The sequence below is a fragment of the Hydra viridissima genome, unplaced genomic scaffold, assembly GCF_058129835.1.
Source record: "Hydra viridissima isolate aposymbiotic clone 2 unplaced genomic scaffold, HvirCarnegie_v1 scaffold_7, whole genome shotgun sequence".
Classification (NCBI taxonomy): domain Eukaryota; kingdom Metazoa; phylum Cnidaria; class Hydrozoa; order Anthoathecata; family Hydridae; genus Hydra; species Hydra viridissima.
In genome coordinates, this window is record NW_028324306.1 from 15,700,149 (window position 1) to 15,726,898 (window position 26,750).

At 30.3% G+C, this 26,750-nt stretch overlaps 1 protein-coding gene and 1 pseudogene across 9 annotated transcripts in view; one reads left to right on the forward strand and one right to left on the reverse strand.

Annotated features, from left to right (window-relative positions):
- LOC149886347 (uncharacterized) overlaps window positions 1-25,061 on the forward strand; it is a 30,264-nt gene extending 5,203 nt beyond the window's left edge. For 2 of the 8 annotated variants that reach the window (XM_090094033.1, XM_090094034.1), the window contains exons 4-15: window positions 13,822-14,568; window positions 15,402-16,337; window positions 16,509-17,375; window positions 17,475-17,813; window positions 18,816-18,913; window positions 19,675-19,736; window positions 20,367-20,491; window positions 21,878-22,110; window positions 22,343-22,483; window positions 22,585-23,104; window positions 23,368-23,581; window positions 24,919-25,061. In XM_090094033.1, coding sequence (XP_089950159.1) covers window positions 13,822-14,568; window positions 15,402-16,337; window positions 16,509-17,375; window positions 17,475-17,813; window positions 18,816-18,913; window positions 19,675-19,736; window positions 20,367-20,491; window positions 21,878-22,110; window positions 22,343-22,483; window positions 22,585-23,104; window positions 23,368-23,581; window positions 24,919-25,009 — 4,373 coding nt within the window. In that variant the 3' untranslated portion in view covers window positions 25,010-25,061. Of the gene's footprint in view, window positions 1-9,534; window positions 9,695-11,759; window positions 11,870-12,849; window positions 13,142-13,264; window positions 13,385-13,821; window positions 14,569-15,401; window positions 16,338-16,508; window positions 17,376-17,474; window positions 17,814-18,815; window positions 18,914-19,674; window positions 19,737-20,366; window positions 20,492-21,877; window positions 22,111-22,342; window positions 22,484-22,584; window positions 23,105-23,367; window positions 23,582-24,918 lie in introns of those variants that run through there. The other 6 variants (XM_090094035.1, XR_016454494.1, XM_090094037.1 and 3 more) reach the window with 6 other exon arrangements.
- Window positions 12,409-25,210, reverse strand: LOC149886348 (uncharacterized; annotated as a pseudogene). Its single transcript, XR_016454495.1, has 2 exons — window positions 25,043-25,210; window positions 12,409-13,129 (listed from the first exon to the last, which is right to left on the reverse strand). The product of XR_016454495.1 is annotated as an uncharacterized LOC149886348 (transcript).
- Between the last annotated feature and the right edge of the window lie 1,540 nt (window positions 25,211-26,750).

Consider the following 26,750-nt stretch of genomic DNA (forward strand, 5'->3'; position numbering starts at 1 on the left):
TTACTGGCGTTGTCTGATACTATACTCATTATTTTATCATCCACTTTAAATTTTCTACAATTTTTAGCAAAGCCTCTTTTAAATTATCTGCATCATAGCGGCCATTAAGGTATACAAAGCCCAAACAAAAACTGATGAAATTTGTTTTGTCAGAAATGAAATGAGCAGTTGCAGATATGTAACTATAGTTTTGACAGGACGTCCATCTGTCAGTAGTTCTAGTTAAAACTTTAATTGATAATAATTTTGACTTCAAAAGTTCAACTTTTTCTCGATATAACTCAGTTAAAAGAGATCTTAACTTTTTTCGGCAAGGCACTTTATACTTTGGATTTAAACACAAAACAAATTCTTTAAATGCATTACTTTCTACCAACATTAATGGAAGACAACAAGCAATAATGAAAATCAGAAGAGCTCTATCAATCTAATCGCTAATTTCTTTTGACAAGCTACTCGTAGTTCGGTTTTTTTTCTGCGTTATTATTTTGTGATCATGTTTAAGATGGTGATCTAGTAAACTCTTTGATGTTTTACATGAGTACTTTTTAGGTCTGTTACAATTACATTGATTGCATATCCATTTTGATGTTTCCTCCTCGATTGAGTAATATTCGTATGTAGTTTTAGTTGCTTCTTCAATGGACTGAGTATAAACTTCAATTTCTGTTTGACCGGATAAAAAACTTGAACTTGTTTCGCTACCGTTATGATTTACAAGGTTTTGTTCATCTTAAGTCTTTTTTTTATCCAATCTTTTCTTTAAACCAGACATTGGAGCAGCATATTCAATTGGAGAAAATGCATTATTGTTCGACATAGTTCAAAAATACAGTTTCTTAAAGTAAGTTTAAAGATATTTTTGAGAATAACGGTTTATCTTGTATATAGCGGGAAGCCATTACTTTGAAGTGTCAGTTAAGACATTCCTTAAATTTTGTTGTGTGGAGAAATTATGTCAAAATTATATGAATTATGACAGATAAATCAATTTAAAGACATTCATTAAAATTTGTTTATAAAAAAAAGGCGCTCAAACCACTTCACAACTAGGGGAGAACCTTAATGAATGGGACGATTATTGAATGGGACAAACTCAGATTCTTATACAAGTATCGATGTAAGGATATTCAAATTCCTGTAGCAAAGAGTAATAGAAACAAGAATTTAACTGACCAACTCATCCATCCTATTGCTCTATGACCGTAATGACAATGGATGTTATTGTGCTTTCGAATGTAAAAAGTAATTTTTAAAAATGTTTTTTTTTTTTCTGATTTTGCAACAATTTTTAAAGTAATGGAAAATAAAATTCCATGCTATAATAGATAGCAGTCTCTAGTACTACAGTGATTAAAACAATCAAGCTTAATTAATGGTGTTATTGGTGTGAATAATCATTTTTGGATAAAGTGATACGCATATTGAATGGGACAAAGTACTACCTATTGAATGAACTTAATAAAGTATTATTTACAGCTTAGCAGAGGGATGTTGCAGTCCCTTACTTTTATTCCCATGGGTAATGGGTATTATTTACACACTTTCATACTGCAATATTTACCTAAATAAAAATAACTAAATATAATATTCTAAAATGAGAAAGTTCTACTTTGATTGAAATTTAATTAGAGTATTTTTAACTTTAAAATGTTTAAAGTAAAAAAGTATTTTTAACTTTAAAATGTTTAAAGTTAAAAATACTTTTTGTGTAGTCTTTATGTATGTATCTATATATTTAACTAAATTTACAATTAATAAACTAATTTGAAAAGTGATTGAACTAAATACGTTTATTTTTAACTCTTTTATGTTTGTCCCATTCAATGAGACATACTTAATGAATGGGACAAATGCCATGCTTCAATAAAACTCTCTTTTTACCAATAGCCAAATACAAATCCATTTTTTTTGTTTTACTATATTATTGAGCAAGTTAATTAGACTAAAAAGTTAGTCGACTAAATTTAGTTAGACTAAAAAGTTAGTCAAGTAAATTTAGTTAGGCTAAAAAGTTAGTCGGCTAATTTTAGTTATAGTTTTTTTAGTTAAGTTAGTTACAACTTTTAGTTTTGCTCACAACACTAATTTTAAGTTTCTGGGAAACAATATTTTCTTTATTTGGTCAAAAACTTTTGAGGATCACAGACACAACAGCTACAGAATTTGAAAGCTAAATGAAAATCGTCAAGATGATTGCAGAAGAACCGGTTGTCTTATGCGCATGATGAAAACACGAGAGCTGATTGGGCTTCAAACTAAAATACTCAAGAAAGTATATAAAGCCAAAATCCGAGACCCTAGGGGTGCAAAAGGTGCAAAAGGGGCATGCCGGGTTTGTCGCTAAGCACTGTGGAGAAATAAAGAAAGAAAGGATGTTGAACTTCCATCCCTTTTCAAGTTCTCAAAACCGATGACAACAAGAAATCACGGTTGCCATTTTCTGAACTGTTACTTTGAATGAAAGTAATCATTCAGAAGTGACTAATCTCACAAAATGAATGAAACAATCTCTTTAAATCACACGAAAGATAACTACCAGGGAGCATCCAGTGAACAAATATTGTTTTATGAGACAGATATCACAATAGTTTAAATTAAGTTTTGTACGTGACTGTCGAATAACGATATTCATTAACTAAGTTACACTATCAAAACTAATTGAGCAAAACTTTTGTGCCAAGTTCCATTCAATCAGACAACCATTCTCTGATTCTTTAACCCTAATCATTTTTATAGCTCAACCATAAGGCCTTATGCAGTGTAACAACTTATCCAATCTCATAATTTCTTTATCAAAAAAAGTATTCCCTGAATATTTGATCAAACTTGGCATTGATGAAGGAAATAGATTCATGAAAGTTTACGGAAATCTCGTTTGTTAATTTTTCATTCTAAAAAAGTAGTTCTTACTTTTTATTGGCTTAAGCATATATGAATAAATTTTACTGATTAAAGCATACGGTTTTTTTTTCTTGTATAATGTGTTGGTTTATGTAAATTGAAGAAAAACAAAGATAGCAAAAAAGAATATTTATTGGGTTTTCACAATATTAATGATACCAGCATTTGATTCAAAGAATTGCAAAAGATGGTGGTGTCTTGCAACAAGTACTTATTGCTATATCTGAGGAACTTTCAGAAATAACAATCTTAAGTATATTGGTTACTGGTTCACACAAAATTTAGCAAAAGTCAGTGTCTCATGTGATTTGATGAGTTCAAATATCGTTTGTAGGATTCAAAACCAGACGTGCCACAAGTTATATATCCAGCATATGATACATTAATACTAGCTTTTTTTGGTCAAAATAAGCAAATTTGTTATTAAAAGTAAACTGCACGCATACCTGAGAATTGTAACACGCACACGAACGCGTGTTATTGTCATTTGCAAATTATGATTTGAATAAAAAGTTTCGGTTTCTCGATCCAATATAATATGACAAAACACGTATTTTTTGAATAAGTCTTGCGTAGGGTTAGGACTATTGTAATTGTAATGAAAACAATAGCAGTAACAATAATTATTGTTATTGTATTAACTTAATTTAGAAACAATAACAATACTTGTGATTTACAACTATTGTAATTCTGTAATACAATAACAATAAATATTGTATTGGAATTAATCTTTATAAAACAATAACAATATCTGAAAAAAAAGTGTATTGTAATGACCCACTACAATAACAATAAATATTGTATTGTAATTCGTCTCTGTTATACAGTAACAATATATTATTGTAATAAAAAAAGTTATTTTATTGTCAAAATTTAATAAATGTTTTAATAGTCCAGTTGCCGACTATATACTCTTGTACCCTTGAAATAGGGTACAACTAATATTTAATGATTGATTCTATTTTACTGAAACATAATGGGAGGGGGAAGGGGTGCCAGAATGGTAAATTGGGCAACTTTAAGTAGTAAGGCTATCATCAGACAGGCAATATTCTGCGGCCATTTAGAGCTTAGAAATACATAACAAGATAGGTGATGCGAAATCTAAATATGATCCGAAGGTGATCAAGATTAATACCGATTGCGTATTATATTATATTTTGAAGATCAACACCGCATTTGTTACTTTTTAATCAACATATATAAAATAATGTTTTTACCCTATTTATACAACTTTAATCGGTTAAAATGAGATAACTTGGTTTTTTAATGATCATCATAAATGTGCTATATATGGCACTCTCATGGTAATTTGTCACCACAACCACGCAGGATCGGCATGTACAAGTTACAAAAATAATTTTAACGTAAATTTCTTCTGATCAAAATATGTAAAAAATAAAATTTGCAATATATTTCAAATCTGTAAATAAAAAATAGCAAAAATAATAGTAAGTTTGTCAGAGATGAATATAAATACTTTAAAATACGTTAGCTTTTCTACTATAATGTAAAGTAATACACTCCATTAGTTATTGTAATTGTTTTCATCAAAACAATACAATAGTTATTGTAATTGTAATTCATTAAAACAAAACAATACAATAGTTCTCGAATTTATTGTATTGTTAGAAAAAAAACAATTAATATCAAATAATCAAATAAACAAATAATCAGTTCCTTGTACAAAACAATATTATTGTATTGTACAAGGAACTGAATAATCGATTAAATGCAGATTTTAACTAATTAGTTTATTATCAAGTTACCAAAATCCTTTTAAGTTTTATCTATAAATATCTGCATAAAAACACAAACAAAGAACGTTCAATGATTTTGAAGCGCTAACGTTGTTCCAAGAATGGCCGCTAAAAATCACGAAGGAAATATCGAAAATTGAGATCAAAAATTTATCTGAAGATTTTTTTCGAAAAAACGAAATACAATACAATATCATTGTATTGTAATATATAATTGTATTTAATTTTTACAATTACAATTACAATAGTCCTAACCCTAGTCTTGCGTATACATAAGGCTCTTACTACATTCACGTATGAGTGTTAGAGTCTTTAGAGCGCACAAATGCTAATTTAAGTAAAAAAAAAACTTGGGTTCCTTGAAACCAAAACACTAACATTTACTAATTAAAATAAAAAAATTTGGATTCAAAAAACCAAACTACTCTACGCCGTTAATGCATGTTGAAAAATCAAACAGCGTTGAGTACCCTTTATCTTACTTAAATTTTCTATGACCAAAACAAAAAAAGAAAAAAACTATTATTAACAAAAAATGCTTCATTTCGTTATTACGTCATTAACAAAGACAAACTTCAAAGGGAAGTGGTTTTCCATTTTCAGATTTGTGGATTTTGAAACTAATGTTAAAAATTGCAAGATTATTTCTGATCAAGAAGTATTCGTACTGAATCCTCATAAAATTTTTCAAGTTATTTCTGCCGACAAACCAATGGGGAGTTCTAATACCTCATATATCTGTACCCCATGCTCTAAGCATGACGTCAAGATTTCTGTAAAAGTAGATTAAATTTTCAACCAGGAATATTTTTCAAGTATAAGAGCTGTAGCTCATAGCAACCAAACCTTCAAGAGTTTTACTCATAACGGATAATACTGATATTAGGGATTTTACTTACTAAATAATAAGGGTCTGCTCTCGTTATTTTTTTAAATCGAGACGAGCCGAGACGATCCTAAAAGCTTTGTCCCGATTAGCGATAAATATCGAGACAATTTTCAATTTTCACTCGAAATCCGGGACGATACCGAGACGAGACGAGATGTCCCAGACAAAATAGGAGCTTCACAATTTCCCGGAATTTACATCTTTTTAACGGGACATAACGAGACATAACGAGACATAACGAGACATAACGAGACATAACGAGACATAACAAGACATACTAGTTAATCCTTAATCTAAAATTTAGTATTCTGCTGGGGCGCTCGGCCATTACAATTGTTTTGGTTACTTTATCGTAGTTAAACTATTTACCGAGACTTAACAAGACAAATAAAAATTGAAATGAAAATTTGCATGTGTTTCATTTTTTTTATTTGTGATTGTTGTACTGTAATGCAATTAACTAAATTTTATCGGCAATAAATAAAAGTTTTTAATTACAAACTTTGTCAAACAATTCATTTACTTGTGTCACTAGTTGAAGGTGCATCAGTTGGAGCTTTGGATGGTCCAGCAAAAGGAGCTGGAGCAGAACTCCTTGAACTGGTGATTAGTGGTGTAATACCTGGTACATGAGATAATGTAGCAGTAGAGATTCTAGAGGAGGCCGTACTTGCTCGTGACATCGGCTGACTTGGCAGTCTTGGATTAAGCTGAATCTCAACCACATCATCTGATTCAACAACATTGGCTTGATCACTCTCTTGAGACAACAAATCTGGAAGGAAATTTACAAAATTTTTTTAAACTGAGCAAAATTTCAGTTTGAAAAGAATTTAAAAGTTTAAAGTTAAAACAAAAAACATAGAAGCAATAAATGGAAGTAGCAAAATTTAAGATTTTACTAAAGGCAAAGATAAAGTTAAGATCTCTCTTTAGAATTTTTGTGAATGCCCTACCAGGATCTTTGTCATCTTCTGAGGTCAGTTTCCAGGACTTGATTTGAACAAAGTCATAGTTCTGTTGGATATAGAGCAACTTTTCAACATTTTCCGGCTGAAGCTTGGTCTTTTTGTGTGTGACTATGTTTCCTCCTGCAAAGAAGGCTCTCTTGGAAATGGCCGAAGATGCTGGATTTGCCAGGTAACGCCGTGTCGCTTCAGCCAAAAGAGGTAAAGTCATTTCATGTTTTTTCCAAAACCCAAGAATATTATCCTGGGCCTCTTTCATTGGCCAGGGATGCATATTCTTGTAGACATCCCATTCCTTGGCAATGTCGGACTTGTCCGAAATTGCTGTGAGATGAGAATGAAATTCAATTACGTCTTGAGCCAACGAATCTGTTTCCTCCTCCAAGTTTGCAGTGGCCGTTGGTTGATCCATGATTTTGTTGAGCCAATCATGACGATTGGTGTGGTTTTCAAAAAATTTGGAACCTATACTTTGGAACAAGTACGTGTAGGTTTTATCATAGGTTCCAAATTTTTTGGATGCCACACCCTTGTAGTAAAAATTAAGGAGATGACCAACACCAAGAAACATGGTATGAGCGCCAGCATTGGGAAACCTTTTATCAAGCTTGGCTGAAAAAGTTCTTAAAAAAGATTTCCTTGTGTCTGACAAATCATCTTAGACCAATTCAACCCTGTTGATGTGGTGCTGCAAATTGTGGAGACCACCAACAACGATGTGTAGAGTTGGCTTTTTATCTGCACTAAGTCTCTCAGATGTCTTTGCCAACAGTTTGAGAGTAGGCAACAGTTCCTCAAAGATTTTAAACTCCAATTCAGAGGGCACAAGAGATGCAACATCTGCTGGGTCAATGGCCTTGCTTTTATTGCCAAAAGAGGTTCTTTCATGTCAAAGACACTCTGCACACACATGTATGTAGAATTCCAGCCAGTGTTGTTGGCAGTGATGAATTTTTTGTTGACCAACTCTGTAACATTTTCCTTTGAATCGGTTTCCATGGCAAGACGAATGTCCCTGTTCATAGCTGCAATTTCGGCCTTGATTCTTTCATTCGCCAAATGACTCTTGTGCGTCTTTTCTGCTAGCCTTTGAGCACAAGTGATTGCATGATCTACTGTTGTGGTGGCATCGACAGTGTCCTTGATGGCCAAATTCAAGGTATGGTCCACACAAAGCAAAGACTCATCAATAAAAGTGCACTTTGGAATTGCAGCTTTGACATTGGCAGCATTGTCATGAGTTACGACCTAAAAAAGTAACAAAAAAAGTAACAAAAAATTACAGCAAACTGAAATGTCTAGTATTGTCACAGTATGGTAATTTGTGTCTAATACAAACACTAAAATAACTAACTTTTCTTTGCACTGATTATAAACGTGCATATTGGTGAGATCAGGCATATCACTTTAACTGTTGAACACAATTAACTCATGTAAAAAAGTACATTTTGTAATTTAACTTAAGTGTCGATCTTTTTGGCAATGTTGTCTGCTGTGTGCCTCTCCCTGAACGGACTGACAGAAACGACAAATTTGTTCAGGGTCCACTCCTTGTCAATGTAACGAACAGGCAATGATTGGTATGGATCAAAGTTCCTTGAAGTCCAAATGTCCGTGCTCAGAGCCATTCCCGGACTTTCCAGTAGATCAGTTTCCAAAACTTTATCCACAGCCGTTTTGACATTGTCATACAACAAAGGCAGCTTGTACCTAGAATAAGTTGTGGCAGCCTTGATTTTCAGCTTTGGATCTAAGTAGTGCATAAACTCCTTGAAAGGTCTTGCCTCATCAAAGCTGAATAGAAGATTCATCCTTGCCAGAAGTTTCATAATATCCAAGTCACCTCGAAGTTGTTTGGATCTCTGGATTTGTACTTCAAACACTGACTCAGTCTTGCCTTGCTTGACTTGCGCTTTATAAGACAATATGGGATGGAAAGTCGTCTTTTCTTAATGGAGCGGTTGAGAACTTGAGGAGATTTTTCGCCTGGAAAAAATCTTAAAATAGTTTAGTATTGCTAAGTCTCGTTACGCTTTTCCCGGTTCATTTCGAGAAAACGATTCCGAGACGCAGACCCTTAATATCTAGTTAATATAATTGCTCTGTCTCGTAACGTTTCATAATTATCCGGGACACAGTTTTTAAATTCTGAGAAAAAATTTATGTCCCGATTTATAACTTTATTCCGGGATAATCGTTTCCTTTGTCTCGTTATTTTTTTCCGGGAAATTTCTCGTCTCGTTACGCTTTTCCCGGTTCATTTCGAGAAAACGATTCCGAGACGCAGACCCTTACTAAATAAATACTTCTACGACTATTTGTTATATCAGCAAAAAATCTCCGCATTAAGTAAGAAAATACTTAAAGCATGGAGATTTTAGCTTTCGTGTTTTGATGACACCAGTCAACAAGCTTTTTTTCATCAGACATCAGGACCAGATAGAGTCCTGATGTCTGCTAGACAACGATGATTTTAAACCTGGGGCCAATGCTATAAACATAGAAAACGAAGGTTTTTCGTAAAACACGAAGTTTTTACCGTAAAAAGCGAAGAAAAAAAAATCCATTGCTATAAACATTTGAAAAATTCCGTTTTTAAGATAAAAACTTCGTTTTTAAATCCAATGCTATAAACGAACCAGGGAATCGCCTTTTCAGATAAAAAATGCGTTTTTTCGAAAAAAATCTTCAGATAAATTTTTGATCTCAATTTTCGATATTTCCTTCGTGATTTTTAGCGGCCATTCTTGGAACAACGTTAGCGCTTCAAAATCATTGAACATTCTTTGTTTGTGTTTTTATGTAGATATTTATAGATAAAGCTTAAAAGGATTTTGGTAACTTCATAATAAACTAATTAGTTAAAATCTGCATTTAATCGATTATTCAGTTCCTTGTTGTGTTTCGTTAACAATGCATGCATGAATTTAACATTCCAAGCTTATTTATGTAGGTTCTCGATAGTTATTTTGGTAAAACAAATTTTTCATAGTGTTTGGCTAAAGAAAAAAATAAATAGTCGACAAATATGCCATATAATACACAAATACACAACAAAATAAAATATGCCATAATATACAAATACACAAATACACAACAAAAAAAAAAGCTGTCTAAAGAACTTAAAGCATTAAAGATCAGAGAAAACAAAGAGGTTCTTCTGGGGAAGCTTAGTATGTTTAAATTAGCAAACTATTTTAATAAAAATATGTATAATTACATGTATATATATATATATATATATATATATATATATATATATATATATATATATATATATATATATATATATATATATATATATATATTATATATTTATATATATATACTTACAATAGTTTTATTAACTTAATACACTAACATTGAGCTCTTGGGACTCGATACTGCTCTCGAAAAAACGTTGTCAGAAACATCTCCGTTAAAAAAGCGGCTATTAAACTAAAATGAAATTGAAAAACAAAAATATATAATTTTTGAGCCTATTTAGTATGATTTCTGACTTTGTTCGACAAAAAATCATTAAAGAAACATCAAAATTTAGTAATTTTAAGTAATGTTTTAAACATCAACCTCTCAAAGCAATCGGTATCGAAGCTCATTTTCTGCAACTTCATCTTCATCCGAAAAAATTAAATCCATGTTCCTATTTTAATTTTACACAGTTTTTTTAAAAACCAAGTACTAGAATGTAAAAATATTTATAAAAGTAGAATAGACAGCACAGCCTACTTAATAACTAATAAAGTTTATTAAGTAGGCCTACTAAATAAAAATTAAAATAAAAATTGGTATGAATGACGTATTACGGAAAAAAAAAATACGTGAATTTTAGTGACGTATACGTTTTATGCTTTTTAGCAATGGCCGAAAAAAATACAAACAGCGGTGAATTCTTTGAGTTTGCGCATTTTTTTACGAAAAAGTAATTTACTTAAAAAATTGCGTTTTTACAAAAGATTTTTTTTCTCGAAAAAAACTTCGAAATGTTTATAGCATTGGCCCCAGTGTTAAGTTTTTCTGTGGCACGTTTAGTTTTTGTGATGAGATAAATTATGCTTCGTAGTATTTTAATGATTTTGTTGCAATTAAAGTAATATTGCTTCTCATTTCAGATTTTTTTTGCTGACTAATTTAAATATTCGTATGCCTTTAACATGTAAAAATCATCCACACATGTTTTGCTATGTGTGAGGATCATTTATAGCTTCGGGACAACGACATAAAATTACGAGTGACGTAATGAAAATCTACAAATTATATTTTGGAGGTCCGCAAAGCGATCAGGACAAAGGGTCTGCGTATCGTTATTATTTTGAACCCATAAATATATTACACGATAACGATATCAAACGATATGAGTTTGTCTATGAAACGATAAAATCGGTTTAGTTATCGTTTGAAACGATAACCAAACGATAACTTATCGTTTGAAACGATATTATCGGCTTTTTTTAATCGGTTTATCGGAATACATAAAAATAACGAGAATACCGATATTTATCGGTATAATAACGATATTTTTTACAATATTCCAATTTATTTTTTTTTTAAAATTTTAGTTCAAATATAAAATAAATCTTCAAGTCGAGTCAAGATGTCGTTTGGCCTATCTTTACCGGTTTTACAAGTTAATCCTTCCCAATTGTATACATTATCTGGATGTCTAACTTAACAAAAATTCTGTAAAGAAAAAGTGAAGCAACACAGTTTTCTAAATTGACCCCCAGGTTGAAACTCTACCCACTTCTGATTTTTTTACATTTAATCAATCATATGCATTAGTAAACACAATATATGTTGTTAAAAAAATCTGTACTAAGTGCTAAATATGTTACTTCCAAAATTAAAACGCATAATTTTTGGGTTTTTTTCTTCCAAAGTTTTAATAAAGTCAGCCATTATTGTCGTCAAAATAACCCATTAATATTTATTTATTTCATTAACAAAAAAAACCATAATATAAATACATCTGTATCACAAATGATATTAAAGTTAATGCTTGTTTAAATTAAAATTTACCACAGCAGATTTTAGCTTTTCTCCATAACCTTTTTGTCCTATGTTTCTTTTATAGTTCATCCAAGTCTTTTCATAGCAACCTAAGCTAATATTATTGTGTTTTTTTCTCGCAGCGAACACAACGTTTCAGCTCTACATTTTCTCTTCTCCTTAAATCATCTCCTTTACAAAAAGTTTTCCTTCAATTTATACTATACAAAGAACCTCAAATATGCTCATAAAATAAACCGCTTAAACTATATTTACAACATATCAAATAAACTACGTCAATCAAATCCGCCGTAAATAGTTTCTTCACGCAATTCAATTACATATTGCAATCTACAAAGGTGAGAATGTGACACACTAAAATATTTATATTCCATGAAACTGTCAAGTCATAGCTAAATACATCTTTTGTATATAGTTGAAGACTAGAAAATGAACTTTTGAAATCTTGAATTTTAACAGAAATATCTGTACCCATTTCCAAACCAAACACAGCTGATTTCACTAATGAAAACTTACGCAAGCAATTCATTATTGGTAAAATATTGATTGCTGCAGTTAAGGTCACATCCTTCTCCAAAATATCTAACAGGGGCATAAATCAATTATCATTGTTTCCATCTAAGCCTACACCATGATACCCTCTCATTAATATGTAATGTGTTTTCAACCAGCTTTGAAAAGCTGGCCAAACGTATTAAAGCAAAGTACAAAGTTTATCCACAACTCCCATCATAATGTAAAGCTTAGGTGGAGGAACAATTTGTTCAAGAAAAGTTTCTTGATCTTCTTTTAAGTAAAGGAAATGAGGATTTATTACATTTTTGTATTCCTGCATTTTCAATCTTTTTTTTCCACCATATACATATTGATCATAACATCAGTCTATAGAGCCCAACGTTCTTAGTTTCCCTGCTTCAAGGGAGCATTCTCCTTCACAATACAGGCAGGCATATTTACCAGAGTGACTTGAAAGTTCTAAAAACACTATTTGCACACTTTAGGTCAAATGCCATACTGAAGTTTACTTCTTCAAGTTGAAGAAGTGCCAATAATTTTTGGATATTGCCATTATCCTCTAAGACCATCTCCACAATGGCAAGAATATAGCATTGCTTGACACCAGAATCTTCATATATTTCAAAGGAAGAATAATGATTTTTTGGATCAAAAACAATAATAACTTTTAAGAAGTTTTGACCACCATTTAAAGATATTCAGAGTTTCCTGCAATTCAGTCATTTTAACATTAATAATTGATTCTACAGCACTTGTTAGATTCCTGTGTAAAGTGGAACGTGATTTTTTTGGTTTTATTTATAGAGAGTTCTAATGCATTTGATAGCTCCATAATATTTTGGAACAAGATATGATTTACTTTCTTTCTTTTTGACTTAATTTCATTTACTCCAACTGTAACAGAGAAAAGATTTCCACCTGTAGACATCTTGAACTGCTCTACACTTACAATGCTTTCACTCTCCATTTTATGCTTTAACAATCCAGATGCTACTTGTTCTGCATGTTTATCTCCAAGTGATTCACCAATATCTACTCTATTGGTTACAGCTTTACTTTTGCAACAATGATGAGAAACTCCTCTAAAATTAATAGTAAAAATTTTATAACAGTTTTTGAAATAAGTAAAATCAATAAAAAATATATTGAATCAAACTATAAATTAGCATAAAGAGAAAAAATGTTTTAACTGATCTTATTTTAACCTTATTTTTAAATTATAAAATCATAAATATAAATAATCTATACTAAGATTTAAATAGCAGAGTCCATAGATTTTTCGGCTACATTTAAAGTATTTGACCCTGGCTAATTATTTGTCTGGATACATATCAGAGGTTTGGCAGTACTAAATATTGCTATTTTTCTGCTTTTCAAACTCAATACCACTTACTAGTTTCTGTTTTAACTTATATATAAACACTATCGACATAAAGTTTGAGGCAGGTACTGTGCCTGTTGTTTATTGAAATAAGCTAAAATGATCTAAACAATTGCTGATATACTAGAATCAAGAACTAAAACATAAAGACACACATTTAAGTCAAGAAAATAAACAATTTCAATATATTTATATCTTAAAAGGAAAAAATCATGACCTTCCTCATACTTTCTGTTAAATGTGTGTGTGTGTGTATATATATATATATATATATATATATATATATATATATATATATTAATATATATATATATATATATATATATATATATATATATATATATATATATATAGATCGATAGATAGATAGTCATAACAGTATATATTTTTTAGGTGATGTAAGCTGGAAAAAGAAAGCTGAGAATCAAAGCAATAATGATTGTGCTGATGAAACTCTGCAACAATACCCTGTGCGAAGAAAGTGCTTTTGCATTAATCATCTCAATGGAACAATTTATACAACCTCGTATTACAATCAAGTGGAGCAAAAAGCTGGTGGTCGATATGAAATGACCCTGATAACAGTTGAGGGATCTGCTAAATATAGTAATAACAATTTGATATCCATAACGCTGTTCTCTGCATGTAACAGTATAACTGCATTATACAATTCAATTCAATTGGATTGCAATAGCTATAGTTATAACACTGATATGATAATATCTAATATATCTAGAGGATATAATCTACTAATGCAAAAAACCTTATATGTTTCAGGAATCAAGCTTAGTATAAAGAATTCAGGCTCTATACCCAAAGGTTCCATAATAAATGGTTCTTTCTATAGAAATTTGGATTTCATGACTTTTTCTTTTGTTTACTTAAATGCAACACAATTAGTCTTGGTCAAGCCACCTATTAAACTGAAACCTAATGACACTCTTTTTTTTGACAATGTGACAAGGTTAAGTACTTTGTTTACTATACAAATTATTACTGTGGAAGAAAATGACTTCTGTTCTTCTCAACCTAAATGCATTAACATTACAAAACAGTATCTTACTGAACAAGATAAACTTGCTGAAGATTGTCCATGTATTGATCAATATGGTTTCATTGCAAAGTATGCATATTGTGATGGTAATCTTCTAATTTTGATTTTAATTAAATTGACTTTCTACATAAACAAAAAGTTAGCTCTTGACTTAAAATGAAAATCTTTATTCTTTTTTATGCTTTTAGGATACAAGCTATATTGGCTGCTTTTTAACTAAATAGAATATGTTAAAATGTAATCTGCTTATTTCTTCTATACAAAGCATAAAAGTTTCTCTTATAGCACACTTAAGAGGCCAGCATACTGATTACTGATATTTTCCTCACACTTCTATCCTGCTTATTTATAGCAGATATGAATTTCATTTTAAATTTTGGTTTCCTCAAAAGTAAATCATAAAATATATCAATTGTCATCTAAAGCTTTTTTTTTTAAAAAGCCAAAAATTATTTAAAATTAAAACAGAAAGGGATAGAAATTTGTTAAATTTTACATTTGATGAAATCTTTCTGCTTTTTGCTTTATTTATTTGATAAAATCTTGCCCCCTTAAAATTCATTTGATTAATTAAAAAGATCTGAAAGCTCTAATCATTTATGAATATGAAATGTTAATGACAAAAAGCATAAAGTTTAAAATTAAAACCTGGTGAAACTCTAAATATACTTCAAAATGACTAAATTGTTTTTTTAATTTTTTTTATTCCTTTAAATCAGCAATAAAAGGGTGCTTTTTTTTTCTTAAAATTTTCATTAGAATTACTTTTAATCCTAACAGATATTCCTTAAAAGTGCTCTGTATATTTTTTCAGTATTTTTTATCATTATAAATGAAATGAAATTAAAAAGTATACAAGTTTATAATTACAGAGAAAAAATATATAATTAAGCTTTAAATAGTATTCTAAATTGTTTAGATAATAAACCTCCAATTATCAAGACCACAACCGCATATCTGGATTGGGATAAAATGGAAAAAACTCAGACACCTGTACCTATTATTTCGAGTTTTGTGTATGATCCAGAGGGAAAACCGCTTCAGTATAGTATTTTAGGTGTAAAAGCACTCTACTCTTCACCACCATCAGATGCTACATTTAATGAACCATTTTGTGGCTCTGCATCTGTAAGTGTTAATGGATGGTTTTGTTTCAATAGCACTTCTGGAACGATGTTCTCTACAATCAACTTATTGGGGAAAGTAACTCCTGATGAAGTATTTACTATCAGCATAGAAGTTTCTGATGTAGAACTGTATCCTCCACGTAAAACTTCTGGTGACTTAACAATAACCTGTCAATCACTTTGTACCAACATGACTTCTACATACCGAATTATGCATGAAAAATGTAATTCAGAGTATTTTTTAGGAAAAGCTTATAATGGCACCATTTTAACAACGAGCAGACCTGATGGATCTAGTTTTACAATAGGTGATGATGTTTACTACATTACAGGTTTAAAATTTCCCACTGATCTGAATGGTAATTATATGGAAATACTGATAACTCAACTTCAAAACAATGACTCAGCTGCAGCTAAATATTACTTTAATGGAGATTATACCTTACTAGATCACCCACTCCTTGCCAAAAGTGGCTATGTTTACAACATCACTTTTAAAAATATACAGCAAAATGTGTCTACGTATTTCACTTATTCTAGTGATTCATTTAAATATCCTACTGATTTTACCTTTTTGATGATTAGACAGAATGATTACTGTTTAGATTCAACTTGTATCAATTACTTCAAGATATACAACAATTCTTTGTTTGAAAATACTACCATCAAGTCCACATGTGCTGAAGTTGATATTTTTGGAATGAAAGCTAAATATGGATATTGCAACGGTAAACTTTTTATGTTGTCATAATGTATATATGAAATATAGTGACATAACAGTCCTGCTACAGTTTACTATATGTTTTGATAAATTATATTATACTGAGCACAAAGAACCAAATACAACAGCTTTCAACATAATCATTTGACAAAAAAAATGATGTTCTTCTTCCCTTTAGTTAATTCTGCACCTACAATGATAAAAACAGTCTTCTACCTTGATCTCAACGATGAGTACGCTTTCACTGAAGTAATTCCTGGCAACTCTTCTATGTATGTAAGTGCTACAAACCCTTTAAAGTACTACTTTACTGCACCTGATAAATATGTTAAAGAAAGTAATGTAACGTTTCCTTCCAACTGCTCAATGTTCTTGAATGACTTTTGCATTAACAATAGCACTGGTAGGATATACACAAGTAGTGGCATCTTTGGAAAATTGTTTCCTAACACTTCTATTAGTTTGAGCATTAAAGTAATAGATGACACAAGTTATCCAGTTCGAAATTTAAATCTAGACTTGACTCTATTAATCACAGATAGGTGTTATCGTTCTACTACAAGTTATAAAAACATAGTTGAACAGTGTGTAAACTATACAAGTCTTGTTTCTGTTAGAGAGAATAAAACACAACAATTTGTTTTTTATCTGCCTAATTCTTTGGAGCGCATAATTTCATTTGAATTTAACCCACTCAGTCTCTTGAATAAGTTTAGTTCTGTCAGTATTGATGCAACTTTTTATTTCAAAGGTGAACTGAATGCTATTTCATCTGACAAAATGAATGTAACAATACCATTATTAAATATGCAGTTGAAGGTTCCATTAAACGTTAGTAATATGAATATTAGTGTCTATGGATACTCTTTTGAGAAAAGAAATATATTTTCTCTAATACCAGAGCTAAAACTGAGGTTTTTAAGCAGTTACATTTGCAATAATGGATGTATGACAAGTTACAATCAATGGTTAGAAAGATGTAAAGCAATACAAAATTGCAATAAAGACTTTGATTATCTGAGTTACAACTTTGATGTTTGCAATGGTGAGTATTTTTAAATTGTTGTTAATTTATGAGTTTTTTAAAATTTGTCAATGTGTTTGGTATATTTATTGGTTTAAACATTTTCCAAATGTTTTTCAGATCCTGACACCACATTTGTAAGCAAGCCAATTTTGTTAAATGGTACTGCAAAGTTCAAACAAAATGTTGTTATTAGCAGTATGATATACACATCTCCTTTTGAATTTGCTAACAAATATTGGTTAAAAGATGGAGTTAAAATGTTGCCAATAAATAATGCTGAAAAGGCTGCACAGTTTTCAAGAGAAAGTTTGAAAAGCAGTTATTTGCTGCATGAATACAGTGTTGGAGGTCTGTTGTTAAACAGTTTAACAGTTTCTGATCAAGGGTATTATCAATGTGTGGTAGAGAATACTAATAAGGTTATCTCTTCAGAGAAGATAAAGTTGCAGTTGTCAGGTAAGGGTACAGCAAATTTAGCAAATAAGTTTTTACTTTTCATAATATTTTAGTCATGTTTTATACTTTAGATAAACCTCAGAAAATTTTTTCAAACTGTCTGAAGTATTTGATGTTTATCTAAAGTATCTGATGTTTATGGTCTGTCTTTTAATTATGATAAGAAAGCAGCATAATTAAGATTTATTTTGATTTTTACAAAAATGAGAGAAAGTTTTTACTTTATCCTTGTGACACTTTTTTAAGTAAAACTATAGCAGTGACAAATATTTTTCTTATGAATAAATATATTTATTTATTTACAAATAAATATACATATATTATTTATAACAAATATATTTATTGTAAATAAATATATTTGTAATAAATAAAATTTATAACAAATATATTTTTCAGTGAAACATATAAAAGGTTTCATTGGAAAATGTCACTTAAGATCTCCTGACAAGTATTGTATAAAAGATACATGGAAATTATAAATATACTTAGAATCATTGTTCTGCAGGAAGATTCAGAGTTGTGTGTGGTGCAACCTGTCAACAGTACCCAGTTAACTCCATTGCAAATCTCTAGGTATTGGCAATGATCCAGTATACCTTCAATAAATGCCTGATTGCCAATTCCAACTGCAGGTATTGAAACCCATACTATCAAATTGCTACCAAAAACCTACCCACTTGTATACGGCAAACAAACATGGTGGATTTGTTTTCTCATTTTTAAATCACCAAACCTTTCCAGATGCAGCTTTTTGCAGTGGGGATGTTTTAATAAAACCTCAAACTTTTTGGATAGGAATTTTTTATGGCCATTTTGCAATATATAAAAATATAATTCAGCTTTAAATATTTACAACATAAGTTTTTTGCTTCTCTCGGATTCTTTGTAAATGTGACTTATGCTGGGATGATATTGACTTTTATGAGTGGCTGCATGCGTTCATGCATTCACACAGGCATTATACATTCATATAAATATAAATGCATAAAATCCTCTCTTTAGATTACACTTGTGCAAAAGCAAATCTAATTATATCAGAAAAGTGGAATGATCAATACTTAAATATCTTAAGCCGTGAATACAAAGATTTACTAAATAAGGTGCTTTTTGTTATGTCACTAAAATTTGTTATGTATTTAAGTAAATTAAAAAAAAAAAGATAATTCAATAGGAGTATCAAAATCTACATAATGTGATTTTATGATTTTACTTTCATTGAATATCATTGAATAAACAAAGACTCTTCAAGATTTCAATATAATTGATGCAAACAAGCAAAAAAAAAAGAAAAACTTTACTGCAAGAATTTTGTTACTCTTATAATGAATCATTATTAATCAAACCTATAACACCTATAAAAACCTATATAAAAACCTATATAATCAAACCTGTAAAAACAATAATAACTCAAAAAGCTAATAAGAGTCCTATGAATTTTAAATTTACTCATACAAAAAGTGACGTATATAAAAAGTGACGTATTTATTCAATAAATATGTACTTTGCTCTTACATACTATGATTTCTTTATTTTATATGTGAATTTATTTATAAATGGATCAAAATCTTTATAACACTTTATTCAATTTTTGTATTTATTTTTAAAGGTAAATTATTTATAAAATAATTGTCATACAAAAATGTTTTTATAAGGCATGTTAGTTAAATGAAAATGGTCCATAAATATCTGTTTATCAATTATATGTTCATTCATTATTGTGAAGAATATCTTTTTGAAATAGCTTCAAGGTAATCCATTTTCATTTTTAACAGCTGCAAAAAAGTTATTCAATTATATGTTCATTCATTTAAGTGAGGAATATTTTTTTGAAATAGTCTCAATCTATTTTCATTTTTAACAGCTGCAAAAAAGTTATTCATCGTATGAAGAAATAATATTTCAAGATATGCGCTTTTATGACAGGTTTCTTTTTATTTTATTGTGAATTTATAAATTGATTATTTAATGTTTTAATGATTTTATTTAAGGTTAAGATCTGTGTTCTTTGTTTTCTTACTATTTACTGCTAAAGCAATGAAGAGCACATTCATAATATTTTTGACTTTTTTTAATGAAGAACAAAATTGAAAAAAGGAAAATACTGAAACTTTTTAGCAGGTCTTTTAAGTCTATTAAATCTATTTCAAACATAAATCTATTTCAAACGTATTTTAATTCCTGTATTTTAGTAAAGTTTTCAATAATTATAAAGTAATAAAAACTCTGAAGGTAATAAGAGTCTTATGAATTTTAAATTTGTTAATTCCATTTAAAATAATATTTAATAGGAATAATATTTCAAGATGTGCTGTAATGTGCGTAAATTAAATGCAAAATTTTTAAAGTAAATAAAATGATTTAAGGTTAAGTTTTTTCATCACTTAGCACTCTGTGTTAAAAGAAAATAGTGCATTAAATTCCTTATTTCGTTTAAATTTTCGTTTAAAAAGCTATCCAAGTTATCTTTTAAATAACAAAATTTGATAATTAGCTCCATTTAAAAAGTGGCGTATTTAATTAACATGTACTTTGCCCTTAATCAACATGTTTTAGCAACAAAAATGTTGGTGCCTTGGTTAACATTTCTTATCCATGTTCAGACGGAAATCGTACAAAATGTTGCACAGAAATAGCTAAATTATTTCAAAGCAGTACTACTAAAGAGTTAAAACTTTGTGGTAAGATTTGTTTGATTTAATTTTCTTTTTATTTGATCTCATCAATAATTAAATTAGAGGTACTTAGTAGAATTAGCAATGTCTGAAATGTTTCCTCCTGTGAAGTTGTGAATTTTACCAAGTTCATGCAATTTTTTTTATCATAAAATTGTTGTAGTACTTCGTTTTGTTTTTTTTTATTTTGAGAATAAAATTTTGATCAGAAACCAAAAATTTCTTTGGCTTAAAGATCAAACCACACAAATTAATTTATATTAGACAAACTAAATGAGTTCAATTAACTTGGCTGAAGAAAACTAAAATGTAGTCTTGGAAAGAATGGTTATTCCTGTACGTTGTTCTCAATACGTTTTTCTTACCTGTACATAAAACTAAAGTTCTACTTCAGTCTGTTAACAAAAAAGTCTTCCAACATTCTGTTATTGTAATATCAAGACAACTAAATTCTATGTTTGCTGTATATTTTCTCATAATGTTCATCCGCTTGTACAATTTAAATATCATTTCTAAATTCATTGTGCACAATGAATTATGCACAACGAGCCATATATAGTCATTGAACTACATATTCATTGTGCACAATGAATTTAGAAATGATATTTAAATTGTTCAAGCGGATGAGCATTATGAGAAAATATACAGCAAACATAGAATTTAGTTGTCTTGATATTACAAGCTATTTCGGCCGTATGACACCAATGGCGAAAAAAAAACGGAAGAAGCATACTACAATCTAGTCGGTAGAGTACGAAGAGTCGTTAGAGCACGAAGAGTTGTTAGAGTACGAAGAGTCGTGTGAGTACGAAGAGTCGTTAGAGTACGAAGAGTCGTTAGAGTACGAAGAGTCGTGTGAGTACGAAGAGTCGTTAGAGTACGAAGAGTCGTTAGAGTACAAAGAGTCGTTAGAGTACGAAGAGTCGGTAGAGTACGAAGAGTCGGTAGAGTACGAAGAGTCGGTAGAGTACGAAGAGTCGGTAGAGTACGAAGAGTCGGTAGAGTACGAAGAGTCGGTAGAGTACGAAGAGTCGGTAGAGTACAGTGATAGTGATGAAGAAAGTGCTCAAAGGTCAAAACCGGTTTTTGTTAGAAAGAGCGATCGTATAACTATTCAAGAGCGTGTGCAAATGAGACAGGAAGAGTTTCCGAATAGATATGCAGACTTTGTGATCTAGAGATCAAGGGGTGTTGTAGTTGCGTCATTGTGTAATTCATTGTGCACAATGAATTTAGAAATGATATTACAGTTATCTTTATTTATCAAGAATTTTGGAACAAGAAACACTTAAATATCAACTATGGTTTTCCAAGTTACTGGAGTTTACCATGTCCTGTGTCAAATTGTTTACCTTTCTTTGTAGTTTCTATTTTGTTTTTTGTTTGTTTAAGATTGCTGCACAAGTGAGACAGTTGGAGATTTTGACTATACAGGAGAGTATACATTTCCTGTCACTTTAGCTGGGAGTGTCTCAACACTTCCTTGTGTTTATGATAAAACCAGAAGTATACAGAGACGATGTATAGGGGTTAGTCTTTTTGATGTTTCTCAATGGGAGAATCCTGATCTACTAGCCTGCCCTCCAAAATGGCAAATCACTCAGAATCTTGAGATATTAAGAAATGTTAGTTTGATTATTTATTTTTAATGATTATTACTTTGATATTTTCACAACTAACTAATTTTAATTCCAAGAAACAGTTTCTTTTTTCCTTCTTAATAATTTGATTTTGTTCAAACAAACTTTGTTTTTATTCAATAAATTTATTGCTTCAGTAAAATATTTTAACAAGCTCTAAGATTATCAATACAACTAGCCCTGTCTGATATATCCATTTGCTTGCATCTATAACTAGGTTACAGCAGGAAATGTTGTGAATGCAACAAATAGTTTGAATGAGATTCTGCAAAATGGAACCCTCAAAAGTATATATGATATTGATTTAATTTCTGGTGTTATCCAAAATATAATCAAAGTAAACTCTTCTTCAGAAGTGGTGGGTATATATTGATTTAAAATGTACTTAGTTTTTAAGCAAATGTTCTTTAATGTTTTTGCTTTCCAGAATAAGTTATCAGTTTAAGCAATCATTTTCAGGTTACTGGTGGAATTTTGTCTTCTGTTGATAACCTACTAAGTTTAAATACAGATTTGATTGTAAAAGCAAATAAGAAGTTTGCTTCTACAACTGTATTTTTATCTCAATTGGATGCTTTGGCAAAGCAGCAGACTAAAAATATTACAATATCAGGGAAAAACTTAGCATTTTCTTCCTTCAGTTCCAATACAAGTCAAAGTTCTTTGTATATTTATTCGCAGCTAACTGCAAGTAGTGTAAACGTAAATATATTAGGCAACGATCTTAGAAATGATTCAAGCTTTAAAGCCTACATAGTTATTCCCTCACAACTGCTCACTGGGGAAAATCAAATTTACTCCTATGCATTTTTAAAAAAGACTTTTTTTACAACAGATGAAGACAACATAGACAGCGTTATACTTTCTGCAACTTTAAATGGTGTTACTGTGAATAATTCTGCCTACCCAATATCAATGATGTTCAAGCCTGACACCAGTGTTGCAGGCAACAGATCTTGTTACTTCTGGAAAATAGAAGGTGTGTTTATTTTGTAGTGTTATTTTTAGAATTCAAAAAGTAATGTTTTTTAGTTTTTTTTTTAAAAAAAAGTTCCTTAAATTTTGTAACCTAAAGATGTATTCACTTCAAAAATGTGTAAGGAAGTACACTTTATTTATGTGCAAGTAAATGTTTTGTGCAAACAAGTTCCTAGTTTTTAAAATAAAAATAAGATACTTGAATTAGTTACATAAATTTAGGTAATGGCAATAAATGTGTAACCTTTTTCTGGCTTGATATAGATAAGTCTTGGTCTTCTGAAGGATGTTACGCTACTAGCGGTTCTTCGTCATCAAATGTTTTATGCCAATGCAACCATCTCACAAACTTCGCTTTGATATTAGATGTTGATCAATCAGGTACAAATCCCTCAAGTCATCAAATTGTCGGTTGGATTGTAGGTGGTATCTTAATAGTTGGATTTCTATTTGTTATTGTTAGCTATCCTGTGTTTCGGTGAGATTTAATATTTTTCTTTGCAACAATGTTTGTTTTGTATTTGTTTTTACATAAAGTTGTTTATTACGTGTGTCGAAAAATTTTGTGAATTGCTGCTGTTTTGATGCAAAAAAAGATTGTTTCTTCGGCCACCTCTGATGAGTTCTTTAAAAATCAAGTAACTGCAAGGTCATTTACAAGGTCAAGGACCACATCTGATAAGTTCTGTAGCAGTCATGTAGCAGCAAGTTTATTTTCTTCCAGATACTTTTTGACAGACCAAGTACTTTTGTTTTTGTCTAGTTAAAGTTAAATTAAATTTTGTTAATTTCTAAACAATTAAAAGGCTCTTTTGAAGTTGTTACAGTTTTTTTAACAGGTATAGCAGTTGCATAACAAAAAAAAACTATTTTTTTTATGTAAACATCTTCCTTATTTCCTGCATAACCCTCTGACAGATTATAAAAACATACAGTGATAGAAATACTGATAAATAGTTAAGTCACTGTTCCTAAAAGTATTTAGTTGTTGCTTTTCACACTTTTAGACATGGTAAGTTGATTAGTGTTTTATGTTTGTTCATTAAATTTTTTAAAGTGTAAACACATCTTTTGAAGTTCGGAAAAATAGACGCAATCAAATGAAATATAATTAAAACGAAACTAATTTACTATTGTGTAGCAGGAAATACAATAATTTAAAGTAAGTGTTGATATTACTGTATATAACTCAACAGTTTAGCATCTCATAAACTGGAAAATAATGTTAAAAGATTTCAAAATAGGTAAGTTGCTCTGTTAAAGCTGTGGTTCAGAATGCTCTTAAACTACAAAGAGTGTCCTGAACCAAATCAACAGAGCGCCTATGAAATGATACAAATGCACACGTTTTTTTTTTTCTTTTTTGTTTTCTCGTTTGAAAAATGCAAATTACAAAGTATTACTAGTCACCAAAGTGATGTTTATTTAGAAATAATAGGGAAAATCCAGTAAATGGTTTCTTTGGGAATAATTGTTCAGGTTGTTTTGGGAAATATTTGGAATTACCCGTTTTCTTTACTTTGATGGCATTAACAATCACAATAAAACGTTAGTCAAGAAAAAAATAGTGCTGAATAAAAAAACTGTATGAAGTTTTGAATTTGAGTGTGAATTATCGATTTGAGAACAGCCGTCATCTTGTTCAGATGTAATATTTGAAAATTAAAAAATGATGTTAGCTACTGGAATCATTGCTATTGTTATTGCTTGAATGTTAGTTGAATGTTAGCCTGAATGTTAGTTGGAATCATTTTCTATCAAACTACATTTACAGGTTATTTTATTCTATTTCTATTTATTCATTTCTTTTTTTAGAGAATTGAGAGTGAATCGAAGAGTAAAGAAGTCAGATAAAGTAGTTTTAAACGAGTCTCAAGCAAGTTCTTTGCAGGATTTATCGTTGTAACTTAAATTTCATAAAACAAAAGCAAACACTTACTTTATAACCATTTTATAAACTGTTTTTAATTTTTGCAGAAAACTTGCGTTGAAAAAGGTAAATGATACATGTTCTAATGCTGTATAAAGAATAATTCAATCTGTCAAAACTTGGTCAGTTTTTCTTAAAATCTTCAATTCGTAGCTCGCAAGTTTTGTTCCTCACAAATTTTTTTACGCCAAGTAGCGGAGACCTGGGTAGTTGGTTATAGTTTTGACTTTTAGGCTCTTTGCATTTCTAAGTGATTTTTTTGAAAATATCAAACTGCAGTTTAAATAAATATGAATTTGGCAACCATGTTCAAGTGTTAACGCTAAAAAAACATAAAAAAGAAAGGTTTGTGACCGAAAAAGGGCCTGCGAAAAAGATACACTAATGCGCCAACTTAAAATTTTGACACCATTTAAAAAGAGACATGCTTAGCAATGTTAAGTTGTTTTTTTAAGTACAATCTTTTTTACGAAGACATTTTTTCATCTAACAATATATTAATTCTAACATTTTTAGCTCATGTCAAAGTAATACGAGTTGGCATAGTATTATAAAGGAGAGAAACGGTTGACAGAAGTGGTGTAGCCTTATTAAAAAAAAGCTGGTTATGCTGTTAAAGCTAAATACCTCCACCAAAATTGTGGAACTATCTTATTACCTAGAAAAGGTAAAGATTAACCCGAACTAGATAACAACACTTTTACTAAGTCTTTACACACTTCCCCCGAGAGAAACGAAAAAAAAACAAACAAAAAAACTAGGAAAAAAATGCCCTCTTAGACAAGATTCTTGAGCCCATTGGTGACATTTAGTGCACTGAACCAAGATCTCAGCTTCATTGATCCTGTGTTTATTTTTTTTTAAAAGGACCGAATACACTGCAATCTATGGGGTTAGTGATTGTGGCTGCAATAAGGCGGAAATGAGCAAACAAATCCATCGTTTTCAATAAATTAGTCTAAAGCTTCTTTTAGTAGGGGGTGGGGGATGGGGAAGGGAGGGGGGCAGCTTTGAACATTTTTTAAACTTTTTTTTATAAATCATATATTTTAATTTTTCTAACCACTTTTTTTTTTTCTGAACAGTCAAAACAATGATTAAGGAATAAAACTGCAGTGTTTTAACAAAATCTAGCTAAAAGTTAATTCAGAATTCCTATTTCTTTAACACGCGTGAAAATGTTCAAAACTGCCCCAACCTGAAGGAGCTTTAATCCCACCTGAGGCAGCTTTGAATTATCCTTTAAAAGGACCATTAACTGCCACATCCAAAGGTTGCATTCTATGAGTGAAATGAGGAGGAAATGTTAAAACTACTATTACGTTTTCACAACAATAATTAACGGCATTTAATGTACAATGGCTTTCATAATTATCCATTAAGAGTAAAATAGGATCCTCTTTCGAACATCTGACTAAATTTATATGTTCTAACCTTTAATAACAATGGCCTTGTCATCCAACTACTTGTTGAACTGTTTGCATAACCAATACAACCAGGTAGTCCTCCTTTTATCATGGTGTCATGAAACCGTTCTCTTGGAAATATGAAGACAAGTGGAATGAAATTTCCTATGGCATTTCCTATACAAAACATTGTAATTAGTTTTCCACGTTCAGCAGACACACACTGACCAACTTGTTTTGTTCCACGTGATACTATAATATGGGGTGCTTGTACTTCTGTCATAATGCTAGTTTCGTCGATATTATAAATT